This window comes from Lissotriton vulgaris, chromosome 1_1 (genome assembly GCF_964263255.1).
Source record: "Lissotriton vulgaris chromosome 1_1, aLisVul1.2, whole genome shotgun sequence".
Lineage (NCBI taxonomy): Eukaryota > Metazoa > Chordata > Amphibia > Caudata > Salamandridae > Lissotriton > Lissotriton vulgaris.
In genome coordinates this window covers 1589709378-1589725179 of record NC_141685.1, presented here as the reverse complement: position 1 = coordinate 1589725179, position 15802 = coordinate 1589709378, and the positions used below count along the sequence as shown (strand labels likewise).

The window sequence follows — 15802 nt, the reverse complement described above, 5'->3', positions numbered from 1 at the left end:
GGCACTGTTTTTCAAAGTTTGTGGTTCCAGGATCTCCGCCCAAGCCTCATTCTTCAGTACCTCCTTTCGTAAGGCAATGACTGATTTATACTCTTTACGTGATCTCTGTACTAATTCCTTGTTTCTTGGTTTTAACGACAAGGCCGCTCTAAGATCACGGGCTGCTTTAGAGCATTCCTTATTGAACCACCTCGGGCCCTCCCTCCCTCTACTCTTTAGAGGTTCTGTCATTGAGGTAGCTATTTTATCAGTTAAGGTCTGAAAGCCAGACAGGACCTGAGTTGGATCAGAATCTACCTGAGTGCATCTGGCGATGATATCACTGCAGTTATTTTGGATGTTCTGGTATATGAGGGCCGGGGTGCACATGGACCATTTTAGCCGGCGTCTGCCATCAATTGCTGTTACCCTACCCTTAACCAGGTTACGGCTTTCACTAGCCATCCAGGGCCCCCTTAAATGTATGGTCAGAGGGTTGTGGTCGCTAAGTGGATTATTGTCTATGGAAAATGAACGCACAAAAACCTGCATGGGCAAGGTTAACAGCATATAGTCAATAAACGTCCCTTCCCATGCCCTTTAAAAGTTGGGGTGAGAAGGCGCTTTGTGGGGTCACATAGTGCCATTGCTATAGTAAGACCATGATCGTTAAGGAAGGTTTTAAAACAGGTTCCCTCCTCGGTGTGTTCTAGATGTAAACCGTTTATTCTGGGACAGTGCAATTCCTGGAGGTTTTTCCCTAGGGGGTCACCACAAGGGTGAATATTAAAGTCGCCCATGATCAGCAAGTTATGTGAGCAAACCCTCATTGAGGTACCTATATAATCACTTAAAATTTCTAAGTTGCCGTAACTTGTAACATTATTAATAGAGTTATAAAAATTGTTCAAACCAACCTTACAGTTGCCCGCAGATAAAACTAGACCTTGTATACCATGGTTGCTTGATGGCCTGCTAACAATTGTACATTTCAGCGCTATCGATATAAACATTACCATACCACCCTTTGGTCTTCCCCGTTTTACTGATACAGCAGGTACAAAGTATGCCTTATAACCTTCAATATACATTTCACATTTTACAGACCACGTCTCTTGTAAGCAGATAATTTGAAAACCCTTAATGTATGATAACCAGTTTTCATCTTGCATTTTGTTTTCTAAGCCCGCCACATTCCAACATATAACATTATTTTTTGGTGTTGTTGGGTGAAATCACCTCTGTCTGTTGTGCTACAGGAGACTGTGCGGTACTCTGACCCTCCGGAGCCCTCAGTCAGTCGCAGGCATCCAGCCCAGAAAACATTTCGAATCGATTATGTACGGGAACATTGTACCCTCTCATATTCTGGTTGTCAGCATTAAGGCTTGCTACCGATGTCCGCCAACCATTAAAATTTGCTGCCGGTGTTTGCCAGCCCTTCAGTTCATTGATATTATTGTTATACATATATGGTGCTACCGGACTTGGGGTCTGAGTTTGTGATATAGGCCTGTACCCACGAGGATTTTTGGAGGAGTTTTTGGGGAAGTTCTGGTCAGGCGCATAGAAGTATTCCAATGGGCGCACACAGACACTATTTGCATTGTAAACTAGTGAGGATGCGCGCAGTAAGACTGTGGCGACGTGTTGGGGGTGCTGGAAGTTAACAACCATGCAATCACCCATGGTCGCTTTCCTCGAGGGGCCAACCCAATTGACTCTTTCAGTAGATATGATTTGGTCATAGTAGTGAGATGGGAACCCACAGTTTTTATTGAGCCACGCCACTGTTTTGTTTTTTAGGGAGTCATGAGATTCTCCATGTGGTTGGGCTGGTACTTCCTCGTAACGTGGAACATTGGTAAGCACCACCACATATGGCACACAATCAGGGGGGGGAGATTACCATTCCTAAGTCTAGTCCTCTGTGGGGCCACTGCACGGGTACCTAAGGGTACAGGGGCTTGTTGAATTGGCTGGTTTACTGGAGCTGTAGGTAACACAGCCCCAGCGCCAACCAAACTTTGAGGATTTGACTGCTGCTGCACACTCTGTCCCCTGGCTGCATTCTCCTTCCCATCCCTTACAGGAATAGCTTTAGGGGTTGTAACTCCTGGGGCTGGGGTCAGATATACCGCCACCAAACTGCCCAGTCTATCTACCTCAGAAGCTACTGTGTCCAATCTGGACAATATTGGGCTAATTAGATCTGAAATTTTGGCCTCCAGTTTTCCTACTATAGTATTTATTAATGCTTCTAAGTTGGTATCAGAGAGGATCACACTTCCCTCGTTATTACTGCCCTCTTGGTTAGTTTCTTCTAGGCCCTGATTGCTTGCGCTGTTAGTGTTAGTGGCTTTAGAGTTATTGGGTGGATTAATGTGAGATTTAGTTTTTAAAGATTTCCCCCCACACCTTCCCCTGAGTCTTTCTGCACTTCCTCACTGGTCTTTGTGTAGAAGGGGCCTCTACTAGCTCTTCTACTGCTGAGTCTTCCTCCGAAGTGTTTAGCAGGTCCACGGGCTTCTCAGAGTGAACCTGTGCCTGTACCGCTATGCTGGGACCCTCTATACTGTGTGGGGCGTGTTGTAAACTGCCTTCTAATCCTTCTGCAGTCTCATTTAACACGGTTACCATGGCAGGGGGAGGACTTTTACTGCCTAATGAGGCCCTGCGTTCCTGGTTTATTAGCGTAACTTTTTTTACCAGGAAGTTATCCATTGTGCGTAAGCCAGATGTCGCTAAATCCGTAGTAATTGTGGGCATGCTAGCAGGTAAAAAAAAGGCTATATTACCTCAGTGTAATGCAACAATTTCCCTATAATGCAGGAATAAAATGAAGTAAAATAGGAGCAGTTCAATGTCTCACATGAATGTTATAGGCCATTGAGTTGCAACCAGGGTCCGTGGCCCGTCCCGTCCTCTTCCGGCCACTGAGGGCCACAGAGGGCCCGCCCTTGTCCCGGGCTTCTCCCGGGCGCGCCCGCGCGCGTCCCGCGGGACGAGGGGGCGTGTTCTCCTTTATACGCCTCCGGGCGCTTCCGGACTGAGTGTGGCGGCGGCGGCGTCCTTGCCGCAAAGGGGCTGCTGGGGGATGTAGTTTTTAGTGTCCCCCGGCGGAGCCAAGCCTGGCCAGGAGCACCAACAGCGAAAGTCCTGCACTGGCAAAGCCAAGCCCGGCCAGGAGCCCCCACAGCAAAAGTCCTGCACTGGCGGAGCAAAGCCCGGCCAGGAGCACCCACAACAAGAAACCAAATGGCGGAGTCGAGCCCGGCCAAATACAAACAACGGAGCAGAGCCGGGCCATGGGCAGCAACGGGTAATCAGTTACGCCTCGACTTGTACATTGTCTGGTGTGCATGCTGTTGTTGTGAATGGCTATGGGCGGATGTAACAGACAGGCACATGTGGAGTGACCTGGATGCGAAAATGTCAGTGACATTTCACATGTGCCCATATGCAGGACGCAGTTTGTTGACACTTGCTGTACGTTGTGTTGTCTGCCTGTACAGTTATGTTGATGTTTGGTGTTGTGTTATGTCTGTGATAGCACACTGATGCCAGTGACTGTTGTTCTGTTGTATCTCCCTTGGTGCTACGGAGTCATCCTGGACTATATAATGTACATCTTATGCAAACATCATGGACATTTTGGACACAGTCAAAATAGCACTGAAGACAAGACTGCACAAATTGTAGTGTGTAAGGTGTTTTATTTACAAAGTTGACATGTGAGTGTGTATTTTCACATGTTGGTGGTGATGGAGCAGTGAGGTGACAGTCATAGTAGATGAGATGCAAGAGTAGAGTCCACATGGATGTGGTGACCCAGCCCAACAGACATGTACCATTCACAAGGCACTGCGGGGAAGGACAGTTCAAAGAGTCAATGCAGTGGGGAAGAGGGTTGCCATCAGGGCTGGCTCCGTGACTGGCCTGTGGCTGATGCTTTGCCTCCAGAGACACCCAGGCTCTTTTTTGGATGCCCCCTTGATCACTTGGGGGGGGGGGGGACTACTGCTTGGCCAGCGGCGTCTGAGGACTCACCCCTCTCTGTGGCCGCAGGGGAGGATGGTGCACTGTCATCCTGTTGCACAACAGAGGGGGGCGGAGGTGTTGTTTGGGACGCTGGCCTGTCCCTCAGTAACGCCACTTGCTGGCCTTGAGGTCCACCATCTGTCCAAGGCGGTTGTCGATGGACCTCATCAGCAGTATGAGCTCCGGTAATAGATCGTCAGATAGGCCACTTTGTCCCTAGACCTGTTGGTATGCCTCCACAACTCTGGTGAAGTGATCCAGGGTTGGTGTCCACTCCTCCTGAGATCTGGTGGTGACCCTGGCCCTCCCATTTGCCCTGCTGCCACGGACCTCTTGCCTCACCACTCTGGGTCCGCGCACACTCTCCCTGCCCTCCACAGTTGTTGATGTGGTCTGGTCATCCCCTGGGACATGGAGGGTGCTGCAGGTGGCACTGGTGGTACTAGTGGTGGTGGTGGCGGCAGCGGTGGAGGCAGAGGCCGTGACTGCAGGGGTCTGCTGTGCTGTTGTTTTTGCAGCAGACGTGGTGGTGGGGAGGATGGGGTCTTGGGACCTCTGGGTCTGAGGCACACCAGATGGGCCGGGCTGGTGCTCATCTTCCAAACTGTCCTGGGAGTCAACATCCGAGAATCCATGTACCGGGGGTGGAGACTGGCTCTGCTGCTCGTTGTTCTGGTCCTCAGCAGTGAGTTCTTCATCACCTGTGGATTGGATGGGTAATGGTCAGTGTTGGGCAGTGTGCAAGTATTGTGTCATGTGCGTGTCATCAACTGTTTGTACACTACACAATTGTGAAGTCACCACTAATGTTATTAATTGTCACACTGTGTAATTTCAGGGTGCAGAGGAACATCATTTACTCATACATGTCAGGTGTCAATGCATTGCATGCAGTTGTTGCTGTGTGTAGTGATGCAGGTCTCACACACACACATCAAGATGAGTGAAGATGGCTACCTACCTGTTAGGTGGGGAGAACAGTGGAATGGCTGACACATGCTCCTGGGTGGGAGGGAGGCCTCCATGCTACAGGGGTGTGGGCCAGGGGGCATGCTGGGAGTAGTGATACAGGCCTCCCACCCCAATACAGGCCTCCCAAGCAAGTTGTACAAACATCACAAGCAAGATGGCTACCTACCTGTTAGGTGAGGGAGGACAGTGCATTGGCTGACACATGTTCCTGGGTGGGAGGGAGTGCTCCATGCTGCAGGGGTGTGGGCCAGGGGACATGCTGGGAGTAGTGATGCAGGCCTCCCACCCCATACAGGACTCCCAAGCAAGTTGTACAAACATCACAAGCAAGATGGCTACCTACCTGTTAGGTGAGGGTAGGCCAGTGCATTGGCTGACACATGCTCCTGGGTGGGTGAGGCCTCCATGCTGCTGGAGTGTGAATTAGGGGCATGCTGGGAGTGATAGTGTAGGCCTCCCTCCCACAAACAGGCCTCACAGTGAAGATGGCTGGCTACCTGTTAGGTGAGGGTGTACAGTGCAATGGTGTTTGGGTTGTGAAAGGAAGTACTTATCAGTGTGATGTTTGGCATTTGTTTGTACTTACCAGCCTCCGTTCCCCCGGCTACTCCTGTGAGGCTAACAGGATGCAGGATGGCAAGCACCTTCTCCTCCCATGGTGTGAATGTTTTCGGTGGGATGGAAGGGCCACTGCCAGTCACGTTTGCCAGCTCCCAGTTCTTGCTCCTCTTCTCCTTGACAACCCTCTTGAGATCATGCCACCGGTTCATGATCTCCTTCTTGGGATCTTCGGGTGGTCCCTACTGCATTGACCCATTTTACTATCCTTTCCCACATTTGTGTCCTTGTGGCTAATGGTGTCTGTTGGACCAGGCTACCAAACAGTGGTGGCTCTACTCTGACAATCTCATTGACCATGACTGTCAACTCACCCTCTGTGAATTTGGGCATCTTCTGTGAGGTCATGATGTGTTGTGGTTGGAGTGTTTGTGGGTGCAGGTGTGTGGGTGGCGGGTGTGGTGTTGATGAGTGAGGTGTGTTGTGTGCTGGGGGAATGTTGGTGCTGATGTGATGGTGGTAGTGATGGTGGTTGTGGTTGTGTGTGTGTTCTGTGCTCTTTTGCCTCTCCTGTCAGATGGGGTGTATGGCCTTCTCTTCTGGAGTGTTGCAAAGGATTGTGGTCAGTGAAGGGGCAGGTTTTATACTCAGCTATGTGGGTGTGTCCAAGTGGAATTTGGCTGTCAGGTGTGTTGTGGGAGTTGTCCTGTGTTTTTTTTTTGGTTTTGCATTTTTTTTTTCATTTGTATGTTTTTTAAGTATTTGGGGGGCATGGCTACTTTGATTTGTCCAATGTTTGGCATGCCTGAAATGTTTCTGCATCGTCCGCAATTTTTATCATGTCCCTTCTGCTGCGGTGGCTATGCTGCAGCTCTTCCACTGTCTCTCCCATTCACTCCTGTATGCGACCGCAGCGGTTGGAAACAGCGGTTCTGACTGCGGGACCCTCAGGGATATCCTAATTTCCCGTGCGGTGTCTCTGCTTTACTTTTGGAGGGTTGTTGCTTTTCCTCTGCTTTTCCGTCCGCCGCGGTCGTTTTTTTGCCATCACCGTCCGCGTCGAACGATTTTGTTGGGACTGCTACCGCCGCGGTCGGTCTATTGTGGTGGTTGATCTTAATTTCGCTGCCGGTTTATCCACGGTCCTGGCGGGCGTTTGTTTCCCACCTCCATGGCGGTCGGGGTGATTTCCCGCCCGCTATCCTAATGGGGGCCTTAGTGTCTTGTCTTCACCTTTTGGCATTTTTTTATGCATTACAATGAGGTGGCCCCAGCTGTTGGTATGGAGGCCACCAGAGATCCTGGGGCATATTATCAAGGGGGCTTATCTCCGCTTTTTTGGCTTTAAAAGCCAAGAAAGCGGAGATAAAATTATCTCCCTATTACCTAGCTGTCGCTAACACCAGTTAGCGACAGCTAGTAGAAGATAGCGACTATCTTGGGCCCCACTTTGCATGTCAGTGATATTTATCACTAATGACATGCAAAGTGGGCGTGCCAAGATGTTAGCGACTGGAAACAGTCGCTAACATCGCTATCTCCTATTACCAATTTTTGAAGATATTCGCGCTAAGCGCGAATATCTCCAAAAGCTAACACCTGCCCTGAGCAGTTCTTAGCCATGTTATCCAATGGGAGGTACATTTTTGTCTCTAACCAAGCAATAGCGATAATTATTGCTATTGCTTGGTAATATGCCCCCCTGTTCTTTCATGCCACATATGGTGCAAACATCTCAACTAACTCTCATTTGTAGGGTGTCATTGTACTTGGACTCATCTTCACCATCAAAACCAAGCAAAATGACTCCCATAGAATAAACAAGTCCAACCAACCTAAAACATTCTTCCTCATCTTCCCAAATGTACCATCACTATTGATTTAGTGGATTCTCCTTGGAAACTCAAGAGCTTGAGACGTATTATGTTGGAGTGCTTAAGCTTATCACTTCCTTGGTGATCCAGGCTGGTAGACTCATCCAGTTTATGTGATAGTGGGTGAGGTTCTGTGAAACTTCCTAAGATCTGTGATTAGTTTAATAGCTGCATAAAGAATGCTCTGTGAGGGGATTGTGAGATGAGATTCTCAAACTAAGTAGCATCCATGATGATGATATACTACTGAGGCTTGTGTGGCATCAATGAAGGTTGTTCCATGGAGAAAAGGGTTGACTTAGAGAAGCATGAAGAGTTTGTGTCAGGTGTCTTCAATTTGTCTGAGATGAGTGTCTTTGAGAAGATGGTTGTATGGATATTGTTGCCAGAGGATATGGCAAAACTGATGACTGCAGGAAAAAACAACCGAGGTTAATCAGTGGGATTAATTTCTGCACAGGTTACTGTTGTCATAGGTGCCAACTGTTGATGCTATTTTTATTTAAAGAGATGGGTGTCATCCATATACAGATGTACATTAATGTGCTTGTGAGCCAGGAAGATGTCAAGGAAAAATTACCTTTTGTCAAGTGAGGGGTTTCCAGGAAAAGATTAAGTTTTGGTAAGCAAGAGATTACTCCATAACTTACTGTCATGAGCCCGGGGTGTTTTAAGGCAAACACTTCTTCATTCTGCCTCGAGAAGAAAAGAAATCACCAAAACTATATTCTAGGTTTTATCACATACATTATAATTGGCATTTTCGAGCCGTCTAATTATTGATGGTTCCATGATTCACTTAAGATTTGACACAACTAAAACATTGATCTAGATGCTCCATGTGGCACAGAATACAAAAGATTGATTTTAAACTTTAGGAGAGATTGCTGTATTTCACACTACTTTGTCAAAGAGAGGTGATTTGCCTCCAATTAAGTGTCTTTGTCTGCTACACAAAATTGTTTTTAGCAAAGATCCAACCTACCTACCTCAAAGGGAAAATACTCTTCTTTTAAAAGAAAGTGTTAGAGTTAAATAATAAAGGCCACTTAAGCCTTATCTCATTCTGTCTGTCTAGTACAATAATAGGAGATTTTCAATCAAAGAGTTTGTGTATGGAATATATTACCTTATGAATTTAGACTTAGGCCCACTCTTGGTAAATTTGGATGTATGTCTTTATTTCCACTTTTTGACCCTCTTTATTTGATTCTACATTCACTTTGCTCCATTCCTAAACCTTGGTATAATGTTTACCGTCCTAGTCGTATTATTAATTGTAAAACATTTTATTAACAACCCTTACCCTAATATGATTTAATTACCTCTTTGAAAAGTAATTAAAATAATGCGCCATACCCATCACTATAGTAAATTTTATTATTCTTACCATAATAAAATATTGCTAATAGTAACCAGAAAGTATTTCTAATCTATTAATTAAATACGCCTGAATAAATACCTTATCAGAATCGAAATGCTAACCCAATCCCTATAATTAATTTAGATCAAAGCAATTTACTTACAATTGAATAAACTGTAAATGTATTAAATTGCTTCTTACCGTGAGCCTAAAATGAAATGTATTACATTGGTCTAGCATCATGTTTGGTTAAATATATTAATATTAATTTAATTCAGTTATTAAGACTAACCCTAATAATAAATGCTATTTATTTATAATTCAACATATTTAAACTAATGAAGGTATTTTAACACTAACCCTTAATTTTAATACACATTTTCTTCAGTTAATTACAGTAATACCTCCACCCTCAATCACACCATCTTTTCCAAAAGCTCTCAAGCCTTTTCATATTCTTCAACTCCAGAAGAAATCCATACGATGACCTTTCAAACTACTGGCCCATCAATCAGCTGCCCTTTATCTGAAAACACATTGAAACAGGAGTTTACACAATTTCAAGATCAAGAGTACCCTGAATGCTGATGACACACAACTTAACTTGAAAGTCTCCTACACTGCAGACATCGAATGCCTCAAAATGCCGCCTGCTCATACACCATGGCTGGTTGGCCAACACCTACTTGAAGCCCAAATCTACCATAATAGCATTACTACTTCCCACTATCCCATAACAAAAAGCAATAACTAGTCCAAACCTGGCTTTACGACATGAAGCTGGATGGATTTCCCTCAGTGCCAAGTCACTAGGATTAACCCTGGACACTGACCTCACCCTCAGAGAACGCATTGCCAAGAAAATAATGGGGATTTGGTATTACCTGTTCTACTGAACAAAGTGAAGCTATTCCCCCAGAAAGCGACTTCAGTTGTTCAAGCCCTTATACTTTGGATGGTGGCAATACCCTTTCCCCTCTGCTGTCTTTGCGACTCCACATTGACACCTCTTAAGGGCATCCTACTTATCGTTGGTTCGTCTTGCCAGTCTGCACCATCTTAAAAACCAGCATCATCTTTCCCTATCCAACAATTTCACCACCTCTAGTGGTCTTTGGTACACCTGTAGGCATACAGCAAAAAAAAGATAACTTTTCCCATTTATGCACCCAGGACCTGAATTGGTAACTTTGTATCTGTTAGGAACAATCCAACCCTGTTCTAATTTAATAAAGAGTTGAAGAAACATCACATTAAAGAACACTGCATCACCAAAAAGTAACAGCTTCAGAACACGTTTTTCTGTGCAATAACTCATTGCCTATGACCTTAGCTCTAGCACTGTTCAGCACACCTCTGCCTTTTGGCTACGTTTGCATTATACCAATATTACATATATACATACATATACGCTATTGGTAATCTTAAAGGAAATAGTGCATAATCATTATTTATTTACAAATACTATTCATTTAAATTATACTTACCTTATAAGTTGTTTCCAAGAAGAGATAACATTGGCACGTTATCACAGTACATACAGGTGCAGTCATGTTAATCAATATTATAAGAAGCACTTTTAGCAGGAGCATTAACATGTTTTCTGCTCTGGCCTCTTTCGTAACTCAGACAAAGAATATACATACCATAATTATGGTTTTCATGTATTCCTAGGGCTTGAATGTACTAGTCGACAAAAACCACAAATTCAACAGTGTCTATGTTTTCTGTTTAACGCAGACTGCAACATAACTAAACAAGGGAGTGTACTTTTTGGGAAATTTGAATGATGGGTGAACGAATGTAGTGTATATATTAAGAAAAAGAGTGCTTCAAATATTGTCTGTGATTTTTTAAAGCAACAAGCGCTGCACATGGTGCACAACACAGGGCATGAAGCCTGAAAGTAGGAAGTTTGTGTGGATTTGGGTAGCAGTCCTGTCACAGAAAAAAAAGATGTTATAACGTAAAAAAAGTTATTTCACTAACCTGCGTAGCTGCGCGTATTGCCATCCAGGCTAGCAATTTGTACGTTTGTGCTGGAGTAGGTACAATCTCTATATAGCCTTTTGTTATGACTTCAGTCTGTAAGTTAACAAAACACATCATGAAATTTCGTAGGTTAACAAGCATAATTTTCTTTGCTCCAAAATCCCCAATGGTACTTATGAAAGATATGTTCCACTCACTGACTATAATTTGTGCAGTACAATATTTTTATGGTTGAAATCTTTTTATTTTTGAAAGAAATGCCAAGTATATGGAATATACATTATTATCAGTGTCGCTATTGGACAGCAATGGTAGAGCCCCAGGCGTTCATTAAAAGAAGAGGATACAACGGAAAGTAGAGAGGGAGCAGTTCTACACATAAAGGACAGGAAAAAAATATTCCCTTCCCAAACCCTCCCCACCCACTATGTTTGGTTCACTGTGCTTTCCATAATTAAGACAGAGTAGATCACATCATAACTAGTTGCACCTGTTTATACTTTGGTATTCACTTCTGAGAGCAGCAGGAGTCTTAGATATTTTGGGTTTGTCAGTTCTCTAAAGTCTTCCGATAGGTGGGATATATAATATTCGCCACAGTTTCTCAAATGCCTCTCCTTGATTTGTTAGTGTCAGAGATATCCTTTCGATGCCCAGTATGTTCTATAACGTGTATAACCATCCTGTATGGGTTGGCAGTTGTGACGTGCCCCAGCGTGCTAAAACATTCTATGAGGCTGCACCCAGTGGTGGACCTATCTCCCATCTAGACTTCAATGGATATGTTAAGGGCTTTGGTAGCCTAGTAAGACAGAAATCTAGGTATTTGTGTTTCTAAATGATTGTCAATCTCGTCTAATATTTGAGTCCAATATGACTGGAGTCTGGGGCAGTCCCATAACACATGCACCAACGTCCCTTGAGCCCCACAGCCTCTCCATCCCCTGTCACTGAGGTCTGGATACATTTTGTGTAATCTGGATGAAGTGAGGTTCCAATACGTGGTGAAACAAAGGTTTCGGAGAAGGAAGTGTTTGTGGCAGTGTGTCTTGCTCTGAAATATATCTCGCCCCATTCCTTCTCCGTTAGCTGTCCGCAGTTCCAGCTCGCTTTCTACTTGTGTTTTTTACATTGGGTCAAAAATGCACAGATCTCTGAGATTACACGTATACCTGTGGTATGGATGACTAACCAGTATTCGTAGGCTGTGAGGAGTCTCTGTATGGCAGATTTATTACTGGGATGTGTTAACCAGTGAATGAGCTGTACGTAGTGTAGTCTCTCTGTTTCAGGAAGGGAAACGTCCCCGCTCAGTTGCTGAAAGGGATCGCCCCTTCTTAGTCTATCATGTGCCTCATGAAGCGACACTCAGAGCGTTTTCACTCCCTGAATGCCCAGAGATCGAGCCCTGGAGTAAAGTCAGGGTTCTCGAATAATAGCATCAGAGGAGAAGGAAAGGAAGTCAGGCAGCATTTGATTTGCTTGAACCCATGGGGAAAGATATAGGTTCCTCGGTCTGTGGGTTTTCTTGAGAAATAGAATCTTCCAAAAGAGGTACCCGCTACTGCTTTATCTCGAAAGAGCCCATGTTTCTCTGACTCAGACTGGTGGCATTCAACTAGGTATCGTAGCTGTGCCGCTCAAAAGTACATGTGTAAATCCGGGATGCCCAAGCTACCATCTTTAGGTGTTAGACAGCACAGCTCTCTCTTCATGCGTTGCTTCTTTAGGGATCAGATGTACCAGGAGATTTCAGCCTGCTGTAAGGTCCCAATCATTCCTTTAGGTGGCTCTAGGGGCAGTGTCTGAAATAGATAGAGGATCTTAGGGAGAATAGTCATCTTAACTGCTGCGATACGACCCAGCCATAAGGTCTGATGATGTTTCCAGCTAGTTTTCTCTTTCCTGATTTGTCTTAATAAAGTGTGGTAGTTTATTGAGGAGATTTGTTGGAGGGTGGGCGCTAATTTAATCCTTGGATAAGGGAGTGCAGCTGACTGCCACTGAATGGGGTAGAGTTTTTGTAAACTTGACAGCAATTGTTATGTTATGTTATGTTACGTGAATTTGTACTGCGCACAGCTGCCCCAGCCAAGGGGCGTTCCGGCGCATGTCAAGGTAACACGCAACAACCACAGGAGACACAACAGCTAAAGAGGGGGGAATCAAGTTTAAAATAGGAAAGTTTTAATCGCCTTACAGAAGGAAAGAAGATCTTCCAACAGCCGAATCTCCACCGGGAGGGAATTCCACAGTTCGGCTGCTTTGACCCGGAAGGAACGACCACCGATACGGCACAACTTGTATCGAGGGGTGATGGTGAGAGCTTGGCCCAAGGATCTCAGATGTCGAGTGGGGACGTACCAGGACAAGAGGCCCGCAAGAGTTTGAGGAGCCGTACCTTTTAGGATTTTGAAGGCCAAGCACAGTACTTTGAATTGGATTCTTGCTCTGACTGGCAGCCAGTGCAGCGCTTTCAGAGTACTGGAAACGGGGAAAGATCTAGGAAGACCGACGATAGCTCTGGCGGCAGCGTTCTGGACGCGGTGGAGGCGAGTGACTTCAGCCAGGTTAGCACCCACCAGGAGAGAGCTGGCATAGTCCAGGCGCGACATAACAGTCGCCTGTATTCCCAACTGCCGGGTACGGGAGTCGAAAAACTTCAGGACTGGACGCAGAGCCTGGAGGATTCCAAAACAGCAAGCAGCCGTTTTCTTCGTGTGCCCCACAAAACTGAGAGTGGGATCCATCCACACTCCCAAGTTTTTTAATTCCGTCACCGGAAGGGGGGCCGGCCCAAGCTCCGCAGGCCACCACCTGTCACCCCAGAGATCCACCCTTCTACCGATGATCATGATCTCGGTCTTCTTCGCGTTGAGCTGGAGGCAGTTGGCCTTCATCCAGCTTGCCACCGCTCTAAGTCCACTCTGAAACCTGGGGGCATCCTGGTCCGCATCCCCGCTGATCGTAACCGCTAGCTGGGTGTCATCGGCATATGACACCATTGTCATACCCCACTGCCTGACAACCTCAGCTAGCGGTCTCACGTAAAGATTGAACAACGTGGGGCTCAGCGAGGATCCCTGCGGCACTCCCTGCAATTCCTGGGGTATTGATAGGTTTAGTGCCTGTGATTTCTCTACATTAACTTTAAACCCTGCTGTCCATCCAAATGCTTCCAGTTCTTCCAGGAGTGTCGGCAGTGTGGAGGCAGGACTACCCAATGTGAAAAGTATATTGTCTGCGTATAAACTCAGCTTATGCTGTTCCCCTCCAAAGGTGGCACCGACTATCTGGGGACTATGTCTTACTCTTTTGGAGAGAGGCTCCATACATAGAGCAAATAAGATAACGGACAATCCTGTCTCATGTCTCTGCTTATTTGAAAGGTTTCTGAGGTGTGGCCATTTACCCTCACTGTTGCCATAGGAGAAGGGTAACAATTCATAATTTGCACCTTGAATTTATCAACTAGGCCTAAATGCGTAATAACTTGCTCTAGATAGGGCCAGCGCATCTTATTGAGCGCCTTTTCAGCATCGATGGATAGCAGCATCGTCTCCTTTGGGGTCCTTGCCGCTTTTTCAATTAAATGTAAAATGCAGTTGGTGTTGTCACTGGTTTGTCTGTGCGGTATAAACCCCGCTTGATCTGGGTCTGTGATAGCGGGTACTAGCGGACTTAGTCTGTCTGCTAGAATTCCGGTGAATAGTTTAAGATCTACGTTCAATAGTGAAATAGCGCTACACTGCTGTCTGTCTTTTCCCCGGCTTGGGCATCACCGCAATGGAGGCAGCTAGCATTGATGAAGGAATTGCACCTAGTAGTGTGAAGGAGTCGAAAAGCCTTGTTAGTATGGGGACTAAAGTGTGGCAGAATGTTTTATAGAAAATAGGGGGGAATCTGTTGGGCCTGGTAACTTAGAGAGTTTAAGGCGGGAGGTGGCTGAAATTATCTCCTCCGGTCTTATGTCCTCCTCTAATGTCTCTGCTTGCTCCGGGGTAATGCGAGTTGTGTTTGCTCCTTGAAGGTAGGTGGCGCTAGGTAGGGGGGTCTAGGTTTTGTTCCTTGTATAGCTTTGAGTAGAATTCTTCTACTATAGCTGTGTTGCTAGTAATAAGGCCTTTCGTCTGGGACTGTATTGATGGAATTCCTGTCCCCTGGCGTTTCATACACAATTTGTTAGCAAAGATTCTGCCACATTTGTCCCCTGCTGTGTAGTATGAGTGTGGTAGTAAGTATATTCCTGTGTCGTTGGGTGAGAGTCTCTCCATATGTCACTGAGTCCCAGATCTCTGAACCATTTATGACCAACTTTCGATAATGCTCAAGTCTTCCCTTGTCTTTTTTCGATCTGTATAGATCTATGTTGAAAACTAAATGAAGGTCTCCCCTATTAGAACCTCTGTATCAGTTGTGGAGAGTGTCTCTGCTAGTGCTTTCTGTAGCAAGGTTTCTTGAGCTTCATTTGGTGCGTATAGTGATCCCACAATGAATATCTTGCTCCCTAAGGTGAGCTGGTATGCAAGTAATCTGCCCCTTAACTCTGTTTCCCTACGTCCGATTGTCCCCTTAAAGGAGAGCGCACCCAGTATGGCCACCCCAGCCATTTTAGAGGTGGTAGAAGAGAAGAATTGAAGTGGGAATGCTTGTGATCGGAGTGGGTAACAATCCCAGGGTAGGAGGTGTGTTTCTGGAATCAAGGATATGTCAGCTCCTGAATTCTCCAGGTAGGATATAACTGCCTTTCATTTTACTTGACTATTAAGACCCTTAGCATTCAAGGGTAATATTTTGAGAATCTTGTCAGACATCAGAATGTAAGGGAAGGGAGGGTAGCAATTGGTGTGGTTGGAAAGTACTGTGACACAATCCGGCCCTCAGTTTAAAAGTGTGATGTGAAATGTGATGCATGAATTATGGTGAACCAAAAAATTAAAAACTAACCCCCACATGCATCAAACTCCCGTTTTGCGTTTCCAAATTTCCGATTTTTACCGAATCGCAAATATGGATTCGCAAA

The 15802-nt window shown here is 45.6% G+C and overlaps 1 protein-coding gene across 1 annotated transcript in view; it reads right to left on the bottom strand.

Annotated features, from left to right (window-relative positions):
• The window catches only part of CFAP54 (cilia and flagella associated protein 54), a 2285874-nt gene that overhangs the window by 342580 nt on the left and 1927492 nt on the right, over positions 1 to 15802 (bottom strand). The window contains exon 61 of the mRNA XM_086918163.1: positions 10777 to 10872. Coding sequence (XP_086774289.1) covers positions 10777 to 10872 — 96 coding nt within the window. The remainder of the gene's footprint in view (positions 1 to 10776; positions 10873 to 15802) is intronic.